Consider the following 23,581-nt stretch of genomic DNA (forward strand, 5'->3'; position numbering starts at 1 on the left):
CCTTCCCAACAGACACTGTGAGCCTGGGAATCAGGAAAACATCTGTTTATTCCAAAAATACCAACTTGCAGCGCAGCCGGCTGTCCTCACCAAGGAACTGGGCGGGGGAGGCCGGTGCCGGTTGGGGGGGGGGGTCGAGGGGGCGGGGAGGCAGAGCTGGGGAGGGTCTTCTGGTCCAGGGCTGTGTATCTTCCTGTCTCTGCACCGCCCCCCACCGCCCACGGTCGGGAGGGCGGGGTGCGTGTGCGTGTGGGTGCGCGTGTGTGCATGGGAGCGTGGGAAGACTCAGACGGTGAGGCCCCGGCTCCAGAGGCTTGGGGGGATTTGGCGGGACTCGCCCACTTCCTCGCCTCCTCGGACCTCTCCTCACTATGGCTTATTTGAGATAAGAGGCCAAAGCCCCATTGTTGGGGCGAAATAACTGGAGTCCAGAAGAGAGCAAGTCGAGGGGGGCATACAAAAGCTGGAGGGCCGAGACCCCCAGTGAGGGGGCTGGCGAAAGCCGAGGGCTCGGTGGGGGTGGTGAGCAGAGGGGCAGCTCCGGGAGGGGCAAGGGCTCAAGCTGGCTCTTTTGGGGGGAAGTCACAGTCTGCTCAGGGCCCTGGGCATGGGCGGGCCCTGGAGGGACAGGGGGGTCCGCGGGAGCAGCTGTAAGCATGGCGTTGAAAACTGGCGCTGGGCCTAGGGAGGTGGGGTACCGCTCCCCGTGTTCCCTCAGTGTTTGTGGGAGCCAAAAACTGAGTAGGTGCCAGTATTGGGGGCAAGGGGAGACAGAAGGAGGGAACGACCCAGAGGAGGGAAAATAGCCCCTCCCAGCTTGCCCTGGGGGCTGGGGAGGGGACGTGTAGCCCTTTAAGAGTAGGGGAATGGCTGCTCCCCCACAGCATGGCTATGTACAAAGAAAATTGGGGGCAAATTGTGCATTGGGTGTTGGTAAGTCCCCGAAAGCCCTGGGGGCTGTCCGGGGTGCGTGGGGGAGATGAAGGAGAGGACGCCGCTTCTCCAATTGGGATGATGAGCGCGCCCCCCACAGATGGCCTTGGTGTGGGCAACGGCATGGCATGGCCGTCCAGCTGGGCCTGCCCAGGCTCAGGCCGGCAGAGGACGTCACTGAAGGCCCCGGGGAAGTTAGCAGCTGTCGCCCAGCCCACAGGAGTCTCTGAGGGGGGTGTGGCCCACGCCAGCGGAGTGCTGCTTCCGGTGGAGGACAGGTAAGGGGCTGGGCAAGGGGCAGTGATGTTACCCAAGGGCCGGGAAGCTCACCCCCTCTGGTGAGAAGAGGCCTCCGTGTTGACCCTGACAATGAGTTACCAGGAGGGGCCTGGATGTCCTCACCAGAAGGGTAATGGGGCACGGGGGGGGGGGGGCAGTCAAGGCCAAGTCTGGAGTGAGGCAGTGACATCAAGAAGGGCCAGAGTGGGGACGGTGTCATCGGAGGGGGTCCCTACCCTATTCTTGAGGCAATGGCAGAATGGCAGAATTGTGCCTGATTCCCTATAGGAACAGCGGTAGGTGCCACGTGACCCAGAAAACAATTGAAATACAGCTGTTGCAGTTCTCGACTCCCAAGATGAGGGATCCTGGAAGACGATCCAAGGGTGAAGTGCATCCTGGTAAATGATGACACCAGTGGGGGTCCTGGGTCCTGGGAGATGATGTCACGGTTGTGGTGGATCCTGGGAGATGATGTCAGGGTTGTGGTGGATCCTGGGAGATGATGTCACGGTTGTGGTGGATCCTGGGAGATGATGTCAGGGTTGTGGTGGATCCTGGGAGATGATGTCAGGGTTGTGGTGGATCCTGGGAGATGATGCCATGGCTGTGGTGGATCCTGGGAGATGATGGTATGGCTGTGGTGGATCCTGGGAGATGATGGTATGGCTGTGGTGGATCCTGGGAGATGATGCCATGGCTGTGGTGGATCCTGGAGATGATGCATGCTGTGGTGGATCCTGGGAGATGATGCCATGGCTGTGGTGGATCCTGGGAGATGATGGCATGGCTGTGGTGGATCCTGGGAGATGATGGTATGGCTGTGGTGGATCCTGGGAGATGATGTCATGGCTGTGGTGGATCCTGGGAGATGATGGGATGGCTGTGGTGGATCCTGGGAGATGATGCCATGGCTGTGGTGGATCCTGGGAGATGATGGCATGGCTGTGGTGGGTCCTGGGAGATGATGGTATGGCTGTGGTGGATCCTGGGAGATGATGCCATGGCTGTGGTGGGTCCTGGGAGATGATGGCATGGCTGTGGTGGATGCTGGGAGATGATGGCATGGTTGTGGTGGATCCTGGGAGATGATGTCAGGGTTGTGGTGGATCCTGGGAAGTGATGACACCATTGGGCTTTCTGGATCCTGGGAAAGGGTGTCATGATTATGGTGGATCCCAGTAAATGATGACACCATGGTTGAAATGGGTCCTGGGAGATGACACTATTGGGGTTCATGGGTCCTGGGACACTCCTGACTCTCACGGTGCTGTGGGGGTGACACCATGACTGCAGTGTATCCTGGGAGGTGGTGACACCATGGCTAGGGTGGGTTCTGGGGCATGAGGACATCATGGTTGATGTGGATCCTGCAAGTTGGTGACACCACAACTATGGGGACTAGCGGGTCTTGGGAGAGGATGCTGCCGTCAGCCACAGTGGGTTCTGGAAGGCAGTGACGTCACTGGTCATGGTGAACTCTTGGAGGTGACGACCCCAGCAGCCGTGGAGAATCCGCGGGGATGATGACACAGTGGTTGTGGAGACTCATGGAAGATGGTGACACCACTGGCCATGGGCAAGCTGTGGGGAAGGTGACCCTACACGGTCATGGTAAATCCTGGAAGAGGATGATACCATAGGTGTGGTGCATCCTGGGAGACGAAGAGACCATAGGTCACAGGGAATGATGTCATCATCAGGCATGGTGCGCACTGGACCCCAGGCGCAATGCCATCATGAGTGGGGGAGTCCTGTGGTGCGATGATGTCATTAGTAAGATAAGTAGCAGGCACCCCCACCCGCCCCGGCCCCAGCAGGAGGCCAGGACCTGTTGACAGAAGCCATGATGTCTCTAGGGTGGCAGAGAGAGTGACACAGGCCTTTGGGACACCTCTGAGTCTCCGGACTCCAAGAGGCTGGGGGCCAGAGGAGCCTCCTGGAGAACAGAAGCCAGCCTGGGGGCGCCGGCCTCCGGGAGTCACGCAGGAGGTGACAGCACTGCACAAGGCCGGGACCCCAGCCCAGCCTCCCTTTAGCGGGAGTGTCTGGTGGGGACCCCGCAGCGCATGTCACTGGGGCCCGGGGAGGTCACGGTGGGACAGGGCAGAGACTGGTGACACCATCACAAGTGATGACCCTCCAGAACGGGCAGTGTCTCTGGTGATGACATCATCGCATTGGCACCGGCCTCAGGCGGGAGTGGGGGTCCTCACTGCAAACCGCCTGTAGACAGACCATCACCTCCGGGGAGACCGCTAGCTGGGCAGCCTCCCCAGCGACCGCAGGCCCCTGGTGACGTCTCAGGACAGGGCCCTTTCTCCCGGACTCCGGGCACGCCCTGCCTTCTCGTGACGTGGCGGCAGCAGTGGCCCCTCAGAGCCCGCGGGGTCTGGTGGTGACCACCGAAGGGCTCTCAGCTCTGGTGACGGACCCCCTGGGAGAGGCACGGTCCCTCAGATGATGTCATCGGGCAAGGCACCTTCTCTGGTGATAGCATCACAGGAAGGAGGCGGAGTCCCTGTGATGATGTCGCGGAAAGGAGGCCTTCTGTCGAGGGAGGACACACTTGGCGAGGCTTCCCCCGCAGCGCGTCCCAGCAACATGGCTTTGTCTGCAGGGATGACATCGTGGACAGAGGCCTCTTCTCTGGAGGAAGGGATTTTCCTGCGGACGATGGTGTCAAAAGAGGCCTTTGGGTGCCAGAGATGATGTCATAAGGGCGAGACTTGTCTCTGAATTGACATCACAGGAAGGAATCGTTGTCTCCAGGGATGACGCCATAGGACAAGACATTGTCTCTGCCAGGACATCACAAGAAGGAAGTCTGTGATGACATCAGGAATATGGCCTCTAGCGATGACCTCGGGGCGGGCCTCTTCCCCTGTGATGGCCTCCTGGGAAGGTTTGGCCTGGGCCAGTGACGACCTCACCGGCAAGCCTCTTCCTCCGTGATGACGTCATGGGAAGGAGGTCTTGCCTCAAACAGTGACATAGGAGGAGGGATCTCATCTGTGACATTCTAGGCCTGGTCTCCATGACGGGTTCATTCAAAGCAGTGTCATCAGAGGCAGCCGCCAGGGCCGCAGGCGGATCTGGTCCGGGCCCCTGGGGTGTGTCGGGGGATCCGGGCCGAGGGGGGAGGGGAGGGCCCCCGCCAGGCCTCACCCCGCCCGCCGGCCTCAGACAGTCACCTCGTTCTTGCTGGCCGTGCGCAGGTGCTGCGGCAGGTGGTGGCCGGGGATGAACTGCAGCTGCTCCAGGGTGCCCTGGCGCTGGAAGGGCGGCCGGCCGGCCAGCGCGCCCCCGCCGCCCGCGTCCGCCAGCCAGGCGGGCTGCGCCGCGTGCAGGTGGTGGTGGTGCGCGTGCAGGCCGGGCGGCGGCAGCCCGTGCAGCGGCGTGGGGGGGCCCCCGGGCCCCAGCAGCAGGTTGGAGTGCGAGGCGGCCAGGCCGGCGCGGGCGGCGGGCTCGGGGGGCAGCCCGGGGCTGCGCGGGGGCGACAGCAGGTGCTCGCGGCTCTGGCGCAGGGCCTCGGGCGACGACAGCAGCAGGTGCTCCTGCGACACCAGGCGCGCGCGCGGCAGCGTGAACTCGTAGCGCGAGCGGCCGCCGTCGCCCAGCAGGTGCTCCTGGGACATGACCCGCCGCGGGTGGGGCGCGGGCGCCAGGCCCAGCTCCTCGGCGCCGCCCCAGCCGTCCAGGCGGTAGCCGCCGCCGGTGCCCGGCCGCCGCAGCGTGTGCAGGGGCAGCGTCCCGCGGGGCACCTCCCCCAGGTGCCAGCGCTTCAGGTACGCCTCGTCCAGGTCCTTCTCGGCTGGGAGGCGGGAGAAGGGAAGGGGCCGAGGTCAGCCCAGCCCGCCCGGCGCCTCCCCTCCCTCCCCTGGCTTCCCTCCATCCTACCCGCGCTGCGCCCCCACCCCACCCCCACCCCCACCCCCGCGGGGACCCTCGGCATCACTCGGGTCATTAGCCAGGGCAGGGGCGCAACTGAATCAGAACAACCCGCTAGCGATGTGGCCAAAGCACAGACTCCCCGGCCCCCCTCCCATGCGGGGCGGGCAGATATGGGGACTTTTATTTTGCCTCCCAGTAGCTCTTTCTGGAGCAGAACGCAACTCCTGCTTCGGAGGGGGCACTTCCCCTCCCTCCCATCGTGTAGCGGTGCTTTCTGAGAAGTCAATTTTTTTTCTTTCTGTGAAGTCAATTTTATGGGTAGTGACCAACATTTTGAAAAATGAAATAGCGCCCTGGACAGGGAGCTCAGTGGTTAGAGCTTTGGCCAGCCCCCAGTTGAGGTGCCTGTGGGAGACAACCAATGGATGTGTCTCTCTCACACCAATGTTTCTCTCTCCCCCCTCCCGTCCACTCTATCTGAAAATCAACGGGAAAAAAACCCCTCACTCCGAGGGCGAGGACTGAGAAGCAGAGAAAATGCTATTCACCAGCAGGCACCCCCCATCAAAAGCGAGCGAGGGTGAGTGCTGGCTCATATGTTTTTTCAGTTGTGTGTGTGTTACTGAAATGTTAACGGATGAAGTGACATAAACCCTGAGACTTGCTTTAAAATGATCCACGGAAAGATGGGATGGAAGGAGGATAGGATAACCAAGTGTTGCTCATTGTTCAAGTTGGATGATGGGAACATGGAGGTTCACTTGACAGTCTTCTCTCCTCTTGGGTATGTTTGAAATGTTCTTGTATAAAGAGAATGTTAAGCCCTAGCGGGTGTGGCTCAGTGGATAGAGTGTCACGGCCTGTGGACTGAAGGGTCCTGGGTTCGATTTTGGTCAAGGGCACATGCCTGGGTTTTGGGCTCAGTCCCCAGTGTGGGGCATGCAGGAGGCAGCCAATTGGTGCCTCTCTCTCATCATTGATGTTTCTGCCTCTCTTTCCCTCTCCCTTCCACTCTGAGATCAATAAAAATTTATTAATAAATAAAGAGAATTTTAATAAAAAGTTATTTGAGCCAGAGGATACATCTAGAAGCAAGATCTCAACAGATTGAGATAAATTCTTCCAAAAATGTTCTTAATAACAAGTTCCAACAGTTTCCTGTATTTAAAAATGTGCAAATATACATGCATCTCATGGGCCATAATGTTAAAAGCATTTCTTACTTGGCTCTCAGTTTAAAATGTTTGAAAGGGTGGGCCACTGAGCCAGAAATATCCAGTAGAGTCTCAATGAATAGATCAGGGATGAGTGTGTGACATTATTTGGGCTGATGGGACCCACGCCTGGGATTGTTGCTGGAATCATTGGAGACTTTTTTTTTTAATCCTCACCCGAGGATATTTTTCCATTGATTTTTTAAGAGAGAGTGGAAGAGAGAGGGAAAGACAGAGAGAAACATCCATGTGAGAGAAACACATCGAATGGTTGCCTCCTGCACAAGCCCAGACCAGGGCCCAGGCCAGAGGAGCCTGCAACCAAGGTACGTGGCCTTGACTGGAATCGAACCCAGGACCCTTCGCTCTATCCACTGAGCCACACCGGCTGGGGCTGGAGGGGACTCTTTTCTGCTGGTTGAATGGCAACCTGGAAATTCTCAGGTCCCTGTTTGCAGCCATGGGGAGATATCTGTCTGAAAATGAAGCCAGCCCCCTGTTTAGCAGAGCTGAGAGATGTAGAATCCTGGAGGCAGCTCCTGAGCACCTGGATCCAGCCACACCTGAAGCTCCCGGCCCATTCTCAAGCTCACTTAGTTACGTGTGTGTGTGTGTGTGTGTGTGTGTGTGTGTGTGTGTGTGTGTGTGTGTGTATGTGTATGAGAGAGAGAGAGAGAGAGAGAGAGAGAGAGAGAGAGAGAGAGAGAGAGAGAATATGCATGAGTCTTATTTCTGTTCATTGAAAATGCAAGTCCTGATAAATACAGTAGACCCGGGGGGGGGGGGGGTACACCAGGAATTTGCATTTTAAAAACCACCCCAGGTGATTCTGATACAAATGTGCTTCCGGAACAAACTTGTAGGGGGAAGCGCTAAATAAGCCCTTAGAAAGCTGTTGGGCCACTGTCCGCGGTCCTGAACCTGGGCCCTGGCCCTGACCCCGCCGTTCCCGGGACTCACCCAGCCTCTTGAGGGAGGAGTAGCGGTTGAGCTCGGATTTCACAGCAGCCTCGTAGGACGGGGGCAGATGCGAGAGGTTGTGGAAAGACCGAGAGCAGGACAGCGTGGAGTAATGCAAGTTGGGGCTGGGAGGTGGGGCGGCCCTCCAGTCTGGGGCAGAGAGCACAGCTGGGGTCAGTCCAGCCCCTCCTCCTTCAGCCCCAGGAGTCCAGCCCCCACCCCTCCTCCCTCAGACCCAGAAACCCAGGCCCCCAGCCCCAGGAGCCCAGCCCCCACCCCTCCTCCCTCAGACCCAGGAACCCAGGCCCCCAGCCCCTCCTCCCTCAGACCCAGGAGCCCAGCTCTCAGCCCCTTAGGGAGTTATATATCTGGGATCCAAGCCCCTCAGAGCTCCCGCTGTCCAGGCTGTCTCTGCCGGCGCCAGGAGACAGGTTCTTTGCTGGGGAAGGAGGAACATCACAGGAGGAGGGGCAACGGGCCCTGGCTCAGCACCCGCTGTGTGCCCTGTCCCGGGGGGGCGGGGGGGCAGGGGGGTAGACTCCTGCATCTCCCACCAACTCGGGTGGGACAGAGACGGCCACTTCCGGTGTCCAAGTGGGAAGCGGAGGTTCGCTCGGTTACCGGGCTGGACGTGAGGACAGGCTCAGGGGGCCTCCCACCTGCTCTGCCCCGGCCCCCCCTGGGGTGCTCTCAGGAGCGGAGGAGAGGGGCCCTGTGTCCCCTGCCCGGCCCTGGCGCATACCCAGCGTGGTGGCGTGGTGCTTGGGGCTGTTGACGTTGAGGTGCAGGTAGTTGTGGTGCAGGTTATCTGTGGGGACCAAGCAGGGAGGTGGCATCACCGCCATCGCCCACTCCCAGCGGGCACTGCTGTGCCCAGCTCTGGCCCCGCCTGCCTCCTGGATCTCAGCCGGGACCTTCCTCGCCCTCCTGGATCATCACACCAGCCTTCTGGCCCTGGCCAGCCATGTCCAAGGTCAGCCCCACCACGGGACCCCTACACCCCACCTGCCCCTCCGCTGCCCGGCACTCTTCCCACATCTCCGCACCACCCACCCGGGACAGTCACCACCCACCCCTCCTCTCAGGCCGCCCTTCTCTCTGGCGCCTGCCTGAGTCCTCTCAGGCCCACCACAGGGCCTTTGCACCTGCTGTTCTCTCTGCCTTGAAACCCTGCCTCCCTTCCTTTGCCTGCAGAACTCCTACTCATCCCACAAGATCCAGCTGAATGTCTCTTATTACTGCTCCTCAGACCCAGCTCAGGCCTGGACCGTCCTCCCAGCCTCTCCCCTCCACAGAACAGAGCTCCCCCCACTTCTGACTTTGCTCTAAACTCCTCTGTGGCTACCCATGGCCCTCAGCGACCCTTATGACCGCTCAGCAGATGGACTGGTTGACCGGTAGTTAAGACACACACTGACCACCCAGGGGGCAGACGTGCAATGCAGGAGCTGCCCCCTGGTGGTCAGTGCGCTCCCACAGCCAACCTCCGGAGGTCCCTCCCGGCCAGGCCAAGGGACCCTGTCCATGCACAAATTCGTGCACCGGGCCTCTAGCATAAGAACAGCAGCAGCTCACATTGACACAGCGCGTGTTCTGAGCCAGGCACGGCTCTGAGACCCTCACAACAGCCCTACAGGGAGCGCTGTGTGCTCCTCATCTTGTGGGTGAGGCACGGGCTTCCCAGGTCACACAGAAGCAGAGCCAGCATGCCAACCCCAGTGGTCTGCTCCCTTCTCACCGCCCCCCCCCCCCCCAATTCTAATTCAACAGTTAGGCGCCTCCTGGTGTGTTGTCAGCTGTCGGGTGGTCTGACGTGGAGTTTGTCCAGCTCCGGCTGAGTGTCTAAATCTAAGTCACCTTGGTGTCCATGCGCCCACCCAGGGTGTCCACAGGAGGCAGGGTGGCGGTTCTCACTGCCCCTCTCATCTTGGAGGCTGTGGCTGGGGGCGGGGCCAGCCGGATGGGGCGGGGCCACAGGGATGGGGGCGTGGTCAGAGGCCCCGCCACAGCTCCCAGGTCCCACTCACCGAGATTGGAGGGCTTCATGGTGTTGTAGAGGTTCTTGGGTGTCCTCGGGGCCATACTGTCAGGACCCCCGACCCCCGGGGTCAAGGAGCTGCTCCGTGCCCGGTCCGGGCGGGTCCCGGGTCCCGCCTGATGCCTCAGGATGTCCACCAGAGCCCTAAGGGGGTGCAGAGGGGCGGTCAGGGGCCTGAGGTCGGGGGCGCGGGAGGGGGGACCCGGCTTCTTTCCCCTCCCTGTCCTCACCTTTGGGGGCATCTGTCAACTGGCCTCTGGCCACGCCCCTCGCTAAGGGCACTCTGAGCTCTGCCCGCCCAGAGGTTCCTGGGACCACACTTCCTGCCTGAGGCCCCTCCCCATCGATGGGGACCCGCCCACGTCTCCGTCCCGTGGCCCCGCCCCGCCGCGGCCTGGGAGCTCAATCCTGTTTCTTCTGCAGCTTCCCCAGGGGATAAAGGGTGCCCCATTCACCCAGCTCTGCAGACCCCAAATCTTAGAACCACCCTGGGGTTCTCTTTCCCTCACGTTCCTCAGCAAGTTTGCAGATTCGACCTGCAAAGTGGCTCCCACATGGGTCTACTTCTCACCACCTCCGCTGTTCCCAGCTCTCTCTCTCTCTCTCTCTCTCTCTCTCTCTCTCTCTCTCTCGCCCGGACCCTTGCTAGAGTCTCCTGACTGGTCTCCTGCTTCCGCCCTTGTCCTGTGCAGCCTCGTCTCCCCGCACAGCCTGAGCTCAGGGCCCTCGGTGGCTCCCCCATCACCCCGGAATTAACCTGGCCCCCACCTACTTCTCTCCACCTCCTCTCAGCTCTGCCGGCTCCTATGCTGTCCTGCAACCACCACCCCAGGGCCTTTGCACGTGCTGTTCCCTCTGTCTGGGATGCTCCTTTCCTACAAGTCTGCTCGGAGCCGCCTTTCCCGGCCAGGTCTTATAAAACACCCCCGCCCCCCCAAACCCAACCCCTCATTCTGCTTTATTTAGTTACCAGTCTCTAGATTCCAGTGGTTCTCAACCTTCCTCATGCCGCGACCCTTTAATACAGCTCCTCATGTGGTGGTGACCCCCAACCATAAAATTATTTTCATTGCTACTTCATAACTGTAGTTTTGCTACTCTTATGAATCCTAATGTAAATATCTGATATGCAGGATGTATTTTCATTGTTACAAACTGAACATAATGAGAGCATAGTGATTAATCACAAAAACAATATGTAATTATATATGTGTTTTCCGGTGGTCTTAGGCGACCCCTGTGAAAGGGTTGTTCGACCCCCAAAGGGGTCGCGACCCACAGGTTGAGAACCGCTGCTCTAGAAGGATATTGCATATGTGTTTGCTTGCTCACTGTCTCGGGCACTAAATTTTATGACAACGGTAGCCAGCGTTTACTGAGGGCTTTCCGTGTGCCAGGCCTCGACGTGAATCAACCCAGTTCATCTTCATTACAGTCCGAATGGGTGGGGAGCATTGATTAGCCCCATTGTGCAGACGAGGAAACTGAGGCACGGACGGGTTAAGCAAATTGCCCGGCGCCACACAGCCCACTGGCAGCAGGCCTGGGGTGGGGAGCCAGGCTTACCCATCGGATATCGTTCACTCTTGTATCCCCAGGTCCTGGCCCGCAGAAAGCGCTCAAGAAACATTTGTTGAATGAATGAGGCGTGAGCCTCCCTCACGCCTGGGCCTCTGACCACGCCCCCACCCGCAGCCCCGCCCCCCATGGCTCCACCTGCCATTGCCCAGGCCCCGCCCCAGGCTCCTACCCTTCTGCCGGATCTCGCACACACCTGGGCACGTTGATATCCCGGTGCGCCCTGGGCGCACGGGACGCCTTGCTGAAGGCCACTTTGGCTCCGACGCCCACGGCCAGGGCGAAGCTGATGACCCCGCACACGACGTAGGCCGTGCTGCCCCCGGGGCCCTCGCCCCCACGCATCCCGTTGCCCCCTGCCCGGCCCCCTTCCAGCCACCCGGCCTGGCCGGGCCCGGGGCCCCCGCCCGCACCCCCGGCGCCCCCGGCGCCCCCGCCCATGGGCGGCGGCGTGGTGGCCCAGCGCGGCGTGTCGTAGTTGGAGCAGGAGGCCTGCGCCAGGCGCATGTGGCGGTGCTCGCAGCAGAAGCGGTAGTGGCAGGTGCCGCAGCAGAAGCGGTAGGAGCCGGTGCTGCAGTTGAAGGTGGCGTCGTACTGGCCCATGACGTCGTAGTAGCCGTGGCAGAGCTCGGCCGGAGGGGGCGCCCGCGCCGCCGCGCCCGCGGGGCTCGTCCTCGTGCCATTGGCGCCCGCGCCCGCCGCGCCCCCGCCGCCCGTCAAGGCCCCGGTCAGGCGCCGCAGGTGCGCCAGCAGGGCCGGCAGCGGGCCCGGGGGCTCGGCGCTCGTGGCGTTGGACGGGCGCGCCCTGGCCTGGCCGGCGGCGGAGGCCAGGAGCAGGAGGGTCCCGAGGAGCAGGAGGGCCGGCATGGGGTGCGCAGGAGGCTGGACGGGGCCGCCAGGCTGAGCGGAGAACCGAGGCTGGAGCGGAGGGCGGGAGAGAGAGGTCCAAGGTGGGCAAGTATGGAGACGGGTGGCCAGAAAGGATGAGGAAGGAGCGCGAGGGGAGGTTGACAGAAAGGATGAGTGGAGGGGAGAGGCATGGGCCCAAGGTTGGGGGACCCACCGGGCAGTGGAGGTGAGGCGCACCGGGCAGTGGAGGTGGGGCAGCGGTGAACAGAATGATAAATGATAAGGGTGGATGGAAAGGATCCACGGGAGTGATGGATGGGAGAAAAGATTGGGAAGGAGGCATCAGACGGTGGGAAGAAACAGGACGGATATGACGGGAGTGAGTGATGGCGAGTAAGAGGGCAGATGGGGTGAGAGAGAGGAGGGGGGAGGTTGAGGGGGAGGGGATGAGGGAGACAGGAGAGAGAGGTGTGGGTGGGGGAGGCGGGGGAGAGAGAGAGATTGCAGTTGAGAAGCTGAGTTTGTAGACCAGCAGGTGGGGAGAGGGGGTGGGTTCTTGGGTGGGTGCCGCTGGCCTACGGGGCCTGCTGTTCAGCCTCCGCTAGGCGCCCTGACGGGCAAGATGTCTCCAGGCACCGCCAGATGTCACGGGCACAGCTGTCCCCGCGGAGAACCACTGGCTTAGACCCCCGTGGTCCCCAGTCGCCCCGCACGCTTGGTTCTTTCTCTTATCTGGATCTAATAATCAAGGGATGTCAGTGCGTGTGCGTGTGTGTCTTCCTCTCTCTCTCTCTCTCTCTCTCTCTCACACACACACACACACACACACACTTCAAACGAGACACCAGCGTCCCAACAGGTCCCTCATTTGCCTGAGCCCCACGGCGCCCAAGCAGTGGGCACGGCGTGGAGCTCGGGCCTCAGGGTTCACCACCCACAGGACGCAGAGGACTTAATCCCACGCAGAGGAGCCCTCCCAGCAGCGCCACGTGCACACAGCAGCGTGGGTCCTCCACTGGCTGAGGGCTGCCGCCTGTGGTTGGGTGAGGGTGAGGGTGCAGGTGAGGGTGTGTGCAAGGGGCTGGCTGGAGCCCAGAGGGGCTCCCCTCCCTCAGGTGTGCCGATTGGGCTGAGAGCATCGGGGACGGAGCATCCTTTTCAGGCTCAGGCAAGGCTGCCATCTACCTGCCCCACCACAGCCGCGGGGGAGCCGCATGGGGCGGGGCAAATGCCTCACCTGTAGGGAGGCTCGGGAAGGGCAGCAGTGCCTGCTCCGGCCCCCTGCTGTGCCCCGCCCCCTGGCTCCATGGACACACATTCCCCCTCTGCTGACAGCATCCCCCACTGCACATCGGTGCACACACTCAGGGGACACAGCTCCAGGCCACTGACAACTCTGGGGGGGGGGGGAGCGGGGAGCAGCAACACAGCCCCTCAAACCCAGACACCCCCCTACACACACACACACACACACACACACACAGCCTCATGCCTCCCAATGCGACGCAGGGCAGCACCTACTGGTGAGAAGGGGACACGCACCCAGGGGCAGACAGAGTGGCCCATCAGACCCAGGATACAGGGGACCCAGTCTGTCCCTTAGCTCACACAACCAACTCACACACACAGCGTCCCAGACACAACCTGCAAGGACACCCGTGCAGCCGCCTCCCCACACACCCAGCCCCACGTGGACACAGCCCCCAGCACGCAAGACCCGGACACAACTCAGACACAACCATGACACACTGGGGCCATGCACAGCTCAGGAACACGGGCAAGGACCAGCCCAAGCCAGCTACACACGGATGGACACGCAACCACACACATCACAGCCCCAAGTCATGCAAGCTTGTGGTGCACACACACGTGTGCACACACACCCTCACCCAGTGGAGGAGGTTTTGGAAGCAGGCATGTGACACCCCCGCACACACACAGCTGCACCCCTGCCCCCACCCCTGCTCACTCACACACACTTTTCTCCTCCACAGGTGGAGAGGAGGGGGGGCCCCCAGCCCCATCTCCCCACTCCCTGCACCGTGCATGCCCAGCGGCTCAGGGCCAGAGGTCTGCTGGCCCCCCCCCCCCCCCGGCCCTAAGAGACACAGATGGATGGACAGAGATTAGGGGAGCCAGCTGGAGGATAGGGGTGTCCCCCAGCAGGCCCCACTGGTCCTCGCGCTCCTGGAAACCCCCCTCCTCCTCCTGCAACCCTGCACTGCACTTTGCCCCAACCTCTGGCCCCTCCCCCTCCTGCCCCTGCCGGCTGGAGGTGGGAGTCAGGGCTGGGGGGGAAAGGGGGGCAGGTGAGTTGGCTGGGAGGAGCCTGGAGGCAGTGATTAGAGATGAAGCAGGATGGGGAGGACAGGGAGAAGGACGGGAGGGGGGGGGGGGGCAGAGGCCCAGAGAAAAAGTGCGCCCCGGCCCTGGGGAGCTGGGCGCTGGAGGGGTCTGCAGGGGCAGCGGGGGGGGGGGGGGTGCTGAGGAAGAGTCGGGGCAGGCGGACGAAGCACAAGGGGTCCGCAAGCCGAGGGGGGGGGGGCTGGTTTGGGGCTGGGAGGTGGGAAGCTGCCAAGAGGAGGCGGACCGGCAGGTGGGGGAAGTGGAGGGGTCCTGGGGGAGTGTCGGGGGGGGGATCCGGCTTGCCGCCCCCACTTCCCCCACTCCCACCCCCTGCGGCCGCCGGGAGGCGGGGACTGAGGGAGAGACGTGAACTCCGAAGCACACAGCACTCCGGCGGCCCAGACCCCGTCCCTGCGGCCCCCGGGTCCCTAGGCCCTCGGGTGGCCGTGCCCCCCGGTCCATCCTCCTCGCGGGGCGGCCTCTGGTCTCTAAGGGGAGGTGCCCTGGGTCTTGGTGTCTCTGCGGGTGTCTAGACGCGTCTCCTCGCCCGCATCTCTGCGTCTGTCTCCGTCCCGCGGCTGCGCCTCTCGCCGCCCCTTCCCCGAGTCTCGGTTTTCTGGCCGCCGGCATCCCCCGCCCGCTGCTCCCTCCCGTCCGTCTTTCTGTCCCGTCTGTGTCTCCAGGTCCGCACACGCCCATCGCTGTGCCTCTCTGATCCCACGTCCGTCTCTCTCCCAGGTTTGTTGTCTACAGAGCTCTGTCCCTGTGCATGTCTCTGTGTCCGACCCCCGGACCCCCAATCTCGCTCCCGGTCCCCCTACTCTCTCTCGGCTGAGTTTGGAGGAGCGGGTAGGGGGGCGCTGCAGAGCAAGCTGTGTTCCTAGCGCAAAATAGACTCCTGTTGCCATGGCGACGCGAGCGCGGCCTCCCGGACGCGAAGCTTCTGCCTGCGGGGTGAGGAGGGGGGGACACCTGGATGCGGAAGGCGGGGGCCAGGGGCGCCAACGCCGGGTCCCAGGGGCTCCCGGAGGAAGGAGCTGGGACTCCTAGGTCCCTGGGGAGAGGGTTGCTGGGTGTTCTGATGCGCGCTCCCAGCCTTCTGCGGGGGGGCGGGGGGTCTGGGGTTCGGGGTTGGTGGGCTCTGGTTGCCCAGTGGGGGCGGACTGACTGTGAGCTCTGATGCCTGGATTCTTGGGGGACTCAGAGGTTGCCTTCTTAGGTCCCCAAGGTTGGGGGTGGATGGGGAACAAGGACTGCGAGTCTCAAGGGGTCGAGGGGCCTTGATGGGGGGGCGGTATTGGGGGGGATCAGTAGAATCCCGACTCCCACATTTCTAAGAGCTGCAGAATTCTGGGAGCCCCCATGTGGATCCCCTGCCCGCTGCGTCTTAGGGCGCAGGGACCACTCAGATAAAGGTGTCCGTCCTTCTTCCCATCCATTCATCCGCATGCCAGTCTCTTCCTTCCTCCCGTCCCCACGACCCCGTGCCTCAGTTTCCCCCTCCGCACCGGGTGCGGTCGCGCTCACCTCACTTTCCGATGCGGGACCCTTGGGGATTCTGGGGTGGCGGCGGCGTGGGGGGCCGGCCGGGGGAGGCAGCGCGAGCGCGTGTCTGCAGCCGCCGGGCTGGGCGTGCGCGCTGGCGGGGGGGCGGCTGGCGGCGCGCGGGCGACCCTGCCGGCACTTCTTTCCCGAGCAGCTGTGATGGGGCCAGCCCTCGCCTTTTCCTGGCGCCCGCTGGCAGCTGAGAAGAGGCACCTCCCCCTCTCCACCTGCTGGGGACCCTTCTCCCCGCCGCCCGCAGCCCCCCGTCGCCCCTGGGGCACCCCCCAGACCCAAGAATGGTTCGGTCCACAGCCACATCGGTGTTTATTCCGCGAGCCCAGGTCCCACACAGTCCCTGACACTCCTTCCCCCGCCCCTTCCCAACCCTTGAAGGGGCCCGGGGCCGAGCCCCGCCCCCAGCTCAGCCCAGCCAACGGCCATCGGCTGCCAGGAGCTCATTTGCATTTCCGGGAGCTGCCGCCCAATAGCAAGGCAGCACCCGCCTCCCCTCCCGAGGGGCGGCGCTCCCGGTGGACTGCACCACTCTAGGGACCCAAGGACGGGGAAAGCGCTTCCCCCCAGGCCGGTGACAGGCAGGAGGGAGGTCTCCCCGCGGGGCCGAGCGGGGTTCAGCGGAGGAGGGGGTTCTGGCCTTGGAAGAGGCCGAGCAGCCCGCTGTCCGGGGCGGGCTCCTTGATGATCTTCTGGATCTGCAGAGGGAGGAGGGCGTCAGGGAGGACCCGGGGTCCCCATTTGCGGGGCAGACCGGAGGGGCACTGCTCCCTCAGCTCCTTTGCCCTCTTGGCAGCAAATGGCCACGCCTACCGCTCCCTCTCCTCAGGACTTTTCCCGGGGCCTCGCCCTCACTGCCCACCCGCCCCCACTGCCCACCCGCCCTCACTGCCCACCCGCCCTCACTGCCCGCCCGCCCTCACTGCCCACCCGGGTTAGCTCCGATCACCGGCCATTCGCCTGCTTTGCTGGCCTGGGCTGCTAAGAGTGATGGGCTTAGCTCTGACCGGTGTGGCTCAGTGGCTAGAGCCTCGGCCTGCAGACTCAAGGGTCCCAGGTTCGATTCTGGTCAAGGGCATGTACCTTGGTTGTGGAGACATCCCCAATAGGGAGTGTGCAGGAGGCAGCTGATGGATGTTTCTCTCTCATCGATTTTCAAACTCTCTATCCCTCTCCCTTCCTCTCTGTAAAAAATCAATAAAATATATTAAAAAAAAAAAAAAAAAAGAATGATGGACTTGACCCCAGCTGGTGTGGCTCAATGGATAGAGCACCAGGCGGCGGACAGAAGGGTCCTGGGTTCGAGTCCAGTCAAGGGCATGTACCTCAGTTACAGGCTCTATCCCCGGAGCATGTGCAGGAGGCAACCAATCACTGTGTCGCTCTCACATTGAGATTTCTCTCTGTCTCTGCCCCTTCCTTCCATTCTCTCTAAAAATCAATGGACAAATATCCTTTGCTTGGGATTAACAGAAAGAGTGATGGGCTTTGTCCTGGGGCGTGTCTATACTTTCTTCTTCTCTCCCAACTCCCAACTCCAGTCGGCACCTTGCCCCTCCACTCCAGGCTCATTTATCCACCTGCCTCTTGGATGCTGGCTGCCCCCTGACCTCTCTAACTCTCGGTTCAGCCCTTCCCCTTCGGTAGGTACCAGCCTGGAGCCCCTCTCTGGGTGCCTTCTCCCAAAGCCCCACCTTGCACCCACCAGTGAGCCCCAATAGCCTGCAGAAAGCAAACAAAAATACACAGAGCCCGCATCCTCACCGCCTCCATGTTGGTGTCCCTGGGTCCTGACACCCCCCGCCCCCTACTGCGACTCCCTTGTCCGAGTCCCCGTGGCTGCCCTCGCTAAAATCCCAAGGCCTTGAGGTCACGGCCTGGCTCCCCCGGCCTCCCCTCCTCCACACTCGCCAGCACTCAGGGCCTGATACAGTCCCTGGAATGAGGCAAGTCCAGGTCCCCCCCCCCCCCCCCAGCCAGGCCTTTGCCCCAGCTAGTCCTTCTGCCAGGAGCACTTTCTGGATGACTGGCTGCCCCTCCCCGGGCAGGTCTCCACTTCAAGGCCTCCGCCCCCCCGCCCCCAAGGGCCGCCCTGCTGCTTACTGTCTTGTTTCTCACGCTCTCTGCATGTCCCCTTCCCACTCCAGGCCACAGTGTGTAACGGGTTACTGACTGGCTTTTGCTGTTGCCCCAGGACTTGTCCCAGTGGCTGGCACACAGTAGGTGCTCAATAAAGGCTCAGCAGAACGAAGAGAGGAAAGGGCAGCGCTCCGAGGGCCAGGAATGTCAAATCTGGGCATGTCCTGCGCTCCTGCAGGCCAAGGGTGGGCACAGGGGGAGCCACCTGGTCAGGCCTGCGTGCCGGGGAAGCCACTGGGGGTGGGCGCGGGGGCTGGACCTGCGAGCCAGTGACCGGAGGAGGGGAGCAGTGGAGGGTCCCAGGGCCCCACCTCCAGGGCCCCTGCTGGACGGTTCTTTCCTGTGTCTGCCTGGCGCCCTCCAGGCCTCAGTCACCTCCTCCCAGGTTTCCTAGACCACCCTGTGCAAGCCCCTCGCTGCCTTCTCCCTCCCTCTCCCTCTCCCTTTCTCCTCCCCCCCTCTCTCTCCTTCTCTCTCTCTCCCCAGTCCTCACTGCCCACCAGCAGCAGCTTCTCTTATTGATTTATGGTTGACGGGGTGTTTCCCCACGAGAACTGAACCCCTCTGGAGGCGGCAGCCTTCTGTGTTCCAGGATGCGTATGTTCCCGGATGTATTCCGAAAAGACGTGGTGGGCGCCGAGGAGACATTTGCCAGGTGCATGGAAGGTGGGGGACTGGGAGCCAGTACCTCCTTGAACTGGGGGTGCGCGGAGTCACCCACCAGTTGCAGAATGAGGCCTTCGCTGGTGGAGAGGAAGGCGCCGCTCTGTCGCATCCGGGCAAGTGCCACCAGGCGGTCCACCTGGCTGCAGGGGAAGAGGGGGTGTCAGCCCTGCGGCCCGACCCCCGGGCCCCTGGCAAACGGGGCTCTTCCTGGGAGCCCCGTCCACACCCCACGTGCAGCCACCCCTCGGGGGACCCCCTCACCTGCGGGAGGAGCAGGCGTCCACCACCACGTGGACCTGCAGCCCCCGATCCAGGAGGTCCAGGGTTGTGTTCTGGGGGCAGAGAGAGGTCAGGGCCAACCCCAGCCAGGAACGGGGGTCCCGGGTGGGGGACTGGAATACTGGGATGGGATGAGGGAGCCAGAGCAGGGCAGAAACCTCCCCAACCCCGACAATGGGGTCCTAGAGCAGCATGGGCGCCCCAGGGGAGAGGAGTCCTCCTGAGTGAGGATCACGTCTCAGCTCAGGAGGGGTCAGGGTTCAGGGGTCAGGAAAGATGTCAGGCCGGGAGCATGGAGGGTTCAGGGCGGGCACAGGCTGTCCCTTTGAGGATGGGGAGGTTTCAGATGAGCGGGGTTCCTGGGGGGCGGCTGGGGGTCTCACCAGGATGCAGGCCTGAGTCTCGATGCCGCAGAGCAGCACAGAGCGCAGCTGCGGCCGCGCGTCCAGCTCCTGCCGCGCCACGGGCACCATGCTGAAGCAGGTCTTGGGCAGGGGCTGCAGGCCCGCCGCCCCCAGCTCGGGCACCGTGGGGCCCAGGCCCTGCGGGTACTGCTCCGTCAGCACAGTTGGCACCTCCAGCAGTCGGGCCACCTGTGCCCGGAGGGGGGACAAAGGCCTGACCTGAGGGAGGGGCTGGATCCCCTGGTCTGAGGGAGGGGAGGGCTGGATCCCTGGTCTGAGGGAGGGGAGGGCTGGATCCCTGGTCTGAGGGAGGAGGGGGCTGGAGCCCTGGTCTGAGGGAGGAGGGAGCTGGATCCCTGGTCTGAGGGAGGAGGGGGCTGGAGCCCTGGTCTGAGGGAGGAGGGGGCTGGAGCCCTGGTCTGAGGGAGGAGGGGGCTGGAGCCCTGGTCTGAGGGAGGAGGGGCCTGGAGGCCAGGTCTGAGGGAGGAGGGGGCTGGATCTCCTGGTCTGAGGGCAGAGGCAGCTGGACCCTGGTCTGGAGGAGGGGAGGGCTGGATCCCAGGTCTGAGGGAGGAGGGAGCTGGATCCCTGGACTGAGGGAGGAGGGGGCTGGATCCCAAGTCTGAGGGAGGAGGGGGCTGGAGCCCAGTCTGAGGGAGGAGGGGGCTGGAGGTCAGGTCTGAGGGAGGAGGGGGCTGGAGCCCGGTCTGAGGGAGGAGGGGCCTGGAGGCCAGGTCTGAGGGAGGAGGGGGCTGGAGGCCAGGTCTGAGGGAGGAGGGGGCTGGATCCCAGGTCTGAGGGAGGAGGGACCAGTACCTTGAGCATGCGGGCGGCCACAGAGACGATCTGGGGGAAGTAGGCGACATGGCGGAACTTCTCCTGCATGTCACACAGGAAGAGGATGGACGACCCAGGGAGGACCCGGCCCAGGCTGGGCTTTGCAGCCGCCATGTTCTGAGGGAGGGCAGGGGGGGCAGCGGCCGGGGTCAGGCGGGGGGTGGTTTCTCTGCCCGCCCCGGGTCCCTGCACCTAGACCTTGCACCCAATCCCGCTCTCCACCCGCAGTTCGCACCTGCTGCTCCCAGGTCTGGAACACGCTTTTTTATTGTTTAAAATATTTTTACTGATTTCACAGAGGAAGGGAGAGGGAGAGAGACAGACAGAAGCATCAATGATGAGAGAACATGGATCGGCTGCCTCCTGCACGCCCCACACGGGGGATCGAGCCTGCAACCCGGGCCTGTGCCCTGACCGGGAATCGAATCGTGACCTCCTGGGTCCTAGGTCGACGCTCAACCACTGAGCCAGGTCGATTGGGCCACTTGCTTTTTAACGTGTGTGTCCTCTTCAGCCAGGCGGTCACGTTCCCACTCCCGGGAAGTCTCCTCAGACCCTGTCCATCCCCGAGATCCCAGACTCGCTCCCCCGGAGCCCTGGGCAGCCTCCTGCCCTTTGGGCGGGTGTGAGGGTGTCTGCATCCCCATTACCGACTGTGCCACCAGACCTCAGGCTCCAAGGGTGGCCCTCACCCGTCCCTGCGCCCACTGCCGGGAGCACAGGGGGCGGGATGTGATTCTGAGGGAGAAGAGCGGGGCCTCCTGGGCTGCCCCCTCCCTCCTCGAGACCCGGTGGGCAGAGGGGCGGTGCTCTGGGAGCCTTCCGGGCAGCTCCCCACCGGCGCTGGCCTCGGAAACTCAGCTCCCCCAGGTGTGAACAGCCAGCTGAACTCCTCCCGGGTCTTGGAAAGCAAGGCCGGTGTGGCTCAGTGATTGAACGTCAACCTACGAACCAGGAGGTCCCGGTTCGATTCCCAATCAGGGCACATGAGTGGGCTGGGGGCTCGCTCCCCAGAGGGCAGGAGGCAGCCGATCCATGATTCTCTCGAATCGCTGATGTCTCTCTCCCTCTCCCTTCCTCTCTGAAGTCCATAAAAATATATTTTAATAAAACAAGCAGTAAAAGGGTGCAAATGGCAGATCTGATGCCATGTGAGTTTTATCTCAAGAAAACACAGTGGGATGGAGACGCCCTCCAAAACCAACCACAGCCAGTTCACGAATGGCACAGTCACAGCCGTGCCCGGTGCTGGGGTGCCCAGGGAACCTGGCCAGTCCTGGGGGTCGGGAAGGGGCTCCGAGGGAGTGAACAGAGAAAGGGAACAATCTTTCTGCAAAGACAAAGCTGACCCTGGGACCCCCCCCCAGCCTCAGGGCCTCCCCAACACCAGGGACCACCGCACCCCGCCTGGCCTCGGCCCACGCGGCTCCCTCCACTCCGAGTCGCTCTAACCGTCCGAGATGAGGGTACGGTTATGTAAGCTATGGCACATCCACGCTGTGGGGTTCTGAGCAGCCAGGACAGATGACAAGGAAGCTCTTTAAGTAACAAGAGGAAAGGTGTTCAAAGATGGTAACGGGGCGGGAGTGGGGGGGGCGCAGAACAGCCTGTACACCGATGCTCCCATTTGTGTCCCCAAAAAAGAAGGGGAAAGGTATGTGTCCCGCTGCTATCTATAGCGGCTCCCGGCAGGCAGGAGGCAGCAGGGACTGGGGGGGGGTGGGGGGAATGGGGGGACAGGTCACCGAGGGACAGTGTGGGCCTGATTCTCGCTGCGCTGAGCTGTCCCTTTTGAGTGCTGGACAGTGTGTAACAGGTTGTGCAGCCGGGAAAGAATAAATCGGCCCAGGAAGAGACCCACATAGAGTGAGAACTCGGCCAAACCTGCCCGTGGCGTTAAAGTTAGGATGATGCTCGGGGCGGGCAGTGGCCGAGGGGTACGGGGCTGGGGGGGGGGCCTCCCGGGGGGTGGGGGGTGCTGGACTTGTCAATCTGGCGACTGTACACCAGCGCGCTCACTCTGCGTGAAGTGACCTCAGCTGTGTGTCTGTGACTTGGCCATTGCCGTGCGTTATGTGGTGCGCTTCCATTTAAAGCCGTTAGAGCAGCGGTTCTCAACCTTCCTCAAGCCGCAACCCTTTCATACAGTTCCTCATGTTGGGGTGACCCCCGATTTCATTGTTACAAATGGAACATAGTGAAAGCCTAGTGATTCATCACAAAGACAATATGGAATTATACATGTGTTTTCCGATGGTCTTAGGCGACCCCTGTGAAAGGGTCATTCGACCCCCAAAGGGGTCGCGACCCACAGGTTGAGAACCGCTGCTTTAGACAGCATGTAAAATAAAATGGGGGGGGGGGAAATAAAGTAAAATAAAATAAAATGGGGAGACCCCGCTGGCTGCTGGGGGGCTGGACTGGAGGCCGAGGCCCGGGAGGAAACTGGGGCTGGGACCCCGGGGGGCAAGCGTGAGGGGAGACGTCACCCCGGTTTCTGACCCACGGCTGGCAGGGCCTGCGGATTAAATTGGGGACCTGGACAGGGAGACCGGTATGGGGGAGAAGATGAAAAATTGGGGGAGGGTGTGTGTGTGTGTGTGAATGTGGGGAGATCGGAGCTGGAGGCAGATCTGGGGGTGCCGCGGGGGTGGGATGGGACGGTCCAGAACGGACCTCTGCGTCGGGGGCGCCCAAGGCTAGAAGAGGCGGGGCGGCCCGAGGAGGGGCAGCAACTTAGGGGGGCAGGTGGGGGGCTGCTTAGATCCCCGCGAGCCCTCGGGGGACCCCCGCCCTGCAGGCGGACTTCCGGGCTGGGTGACTGGGGCAAGTGTCACGCTCTGTCTGCACCTCCGTTTCCTTCGCGGAGAAAGGGGGTCCACCCACCCACTCGGCGGGGACCAGGGGAAACGTGTCCCGGGACGCGGAGGGCGGGGCGGCCCGCGGAGGGTCCGAGAGCCCGAGCAGCCCGCGGGGCAGGAGGCCTCCCCGGCCGCGCGCCCTGGGCAGGGGGCGTCCGGGCTCAGCCCCGGTTCCCACCTGCGAGGAGGCGGGAAGCGCGGTCTCCCGCGGGCCGGGCGGGCGTCCCCGGAGGCGCTGGGTTCGAGCCCGGCCCGCCGCCCTCCGCAGGTGGGTCCGGGTCACTCACCTTCCAGCGCCCGGACTTGCGCCGCCAGGGCCTCCCCCCGGCGCCCAGCCCGCTCACCATTTGGCAGGGTCGCGTCACGTGGCCCAGCCCCGCGGCATCGCGTCCCGCCCCCTCTGGCCCAGCCGCCCAATCGGCGCTCTCCGAGCTCTGCCCGCGCCCCCGCGCCTGCCCAATCTGCAGGCGCCGCTGGTTTTCAGTTCTAAAAGCGTGATTGGTCCACGCTGAGGGGCGGGGAGCCAGCACCTGACCAATAGGTGGCTATCTAGGGCGTGAGTGGCGGGCGCGGGGCGGAGCAGCGCGCGGAGGGTGGAGAAGGCGGACTCCAGCTGGAAGGTGGGTGTTGGCTGCCGCTCGCTACATTCCGGACCCCGAGGCTGGGAGAGGAGTGGGGGGGCCCTGCCCAGGGGAGGGAGGGCCTGGGACTCCAACCCCCGAATTCTTGTCTGGACAGAAACTTACA

The 23,581-nt window shown here is 62.9% G+C and overlaps 2 protein-coding genes across 6 annotated transcripts; both read right to left on the reverse strand.

The window, feature by feature from the left end:
- Positions 1-1,945: 1,945 nt before the first annotated feature.
- On the reverse strand, positions 1,946-15,971 carry SHISA7 (shisa family member 7). 2 transcript variants are annotated; one of them, XM_036306635.1, is made up of 6 exons: positions 15,619-15,971; positions 11,093-11,814; positions 9,308-9,462; positions 8,023-8,088; positions 7,281-7,430; positions 1,946-5,026 (listed from the first exon to the last, which is right to left on the reverse strand). In XM_036306635.1, the coding sequence occupies exons 1-6, from the start codon at positions 15,952-15,954 to the stop codon at positions 4,395-4,397; spliced, it is 2,061 nt and encodes a 686-aa protein (XP_036162528.1). In that variant the 5' UTR covers positions 15,955-15,971; the 3' UTR covers positions 1,946-4,394. The 2 variants fall into 2 exon arrangements, with proteins under 2 accessions (XP_036162528.1, XP_036162527.1); XM_036306634.1 differs by having other exon boundaries at positions 11,069-11,814.
- A 46-nt stretch (positions 15,972-16,017) lies between these two features.
- On the reverse strand, positions 16,018-23,220 carry ISOC2 (isochorismatase domain containing 2). Of its 4 annotated transcripts, none has more exons than XM_036306693.1 (7): positions 23,013-23,127; positions 21,381-21,511; positions 19,953-20,090; positions 19,116-19,325; positions 18,715-18,785; positions 18,509-18,593; positions 16,018-16,346 (listed from the first exon to the last, which is right to left on the reverse strand). In XM_036306693.1, the coding sequence occupies exons 3-7, from the start codon at positions 20,085-20,087 to the stop codon at positions 16,266-16,268; spliced, it is 582 nt and encodes a 193-aa protein (XP_036162586.1). In that variant the 5' UTR covers positions 20,088-20,090; positions 21,381-21,511; positions 23,013-23,127; the 3' UTR covers positions 16,018-16,265. The 4 variants fall into 4 exon arrangements, with proteins under 4 accessions (XP_036162586.1, XP_036162589.1, XP_036162588.1 ...); XM_036306696.1 differs by having other exon boundaries at positions 16,023-16,346; positions 18,476-18,593; positions 23,122-23,165; XM_036306695.1 differs by lacking the exon at positions 21,381-21,511 and having other exon boundaries at positions 16,023-16,346; positions 18,476-18,593; positions 23,013-23,151.
- Between the last annotated feature and the right edge of the window lie 361 nt (positions 23,221-23,581).

Source organism: Myotis myotis, unplaced genomic scaffold (genome assembly GCF_014108235.1).
Source record: "Myotis myotis isolate mMyoMyo1 unplaced genomic scaffold, mMyoMyo1.p scaffold_m19_p_42, whole genome shotgun sequence".
Taxonomy (NCBI): Eukaryota; Metazoa; Chordata; class Mammalia; order Chiroptera; family Vespertilionidae; genus Myotis; species Myotis myotis.

Excerpts from the sequence above, each read along its gene's own strand:
- SHISA7 (XM_036306634.1), bottom strand. The coding sequence starts at position 15,954 with ATGTGGCTGTGGACCGAACCATTCTTGGGTCTGGGGGGTGCCCCAGGG. Across the intron at positions 9,463-11,068 it reads GTGCGAGATCCGGCAGAAGG|GGCTCTGGTGGACATCCTGA; the intron begins GTAGGAGCCTGG and ends GCACCCCCTTAG. Across the intron at positions 7,431-8,022 it reads GCACCACGCCACCACGCTGG|ACTGGAGGGCCGCCCCACCT; the intron begins GTATGCGCCAGG and ends TCTCTGCCCCAG.
- ISOC2 (XM_036306694.1), bottom strand. The coding sequence starts at position 23,181 with ATGGTGAGCGGGCTGGGCGCCGGGGGGAGGCCCTGGCGGCGCAAGTCC. Across the intron at positions 18,786-19,115 it reads AGACTCAGGCCTGCATCCTG|AACACAACCCTGGACCTCCT; the intron begins GTGAGACCCCCA and ends CTCTGCCCCCAG. Across the intron at positions 18,594-18,714 it reads GACGCCTGCTCCTCCCGCAG|CCAGGTGGACCGCCTGGTGG; the intron begins GTGAGGGGGTCC and ends CTTCCCCTGCAG.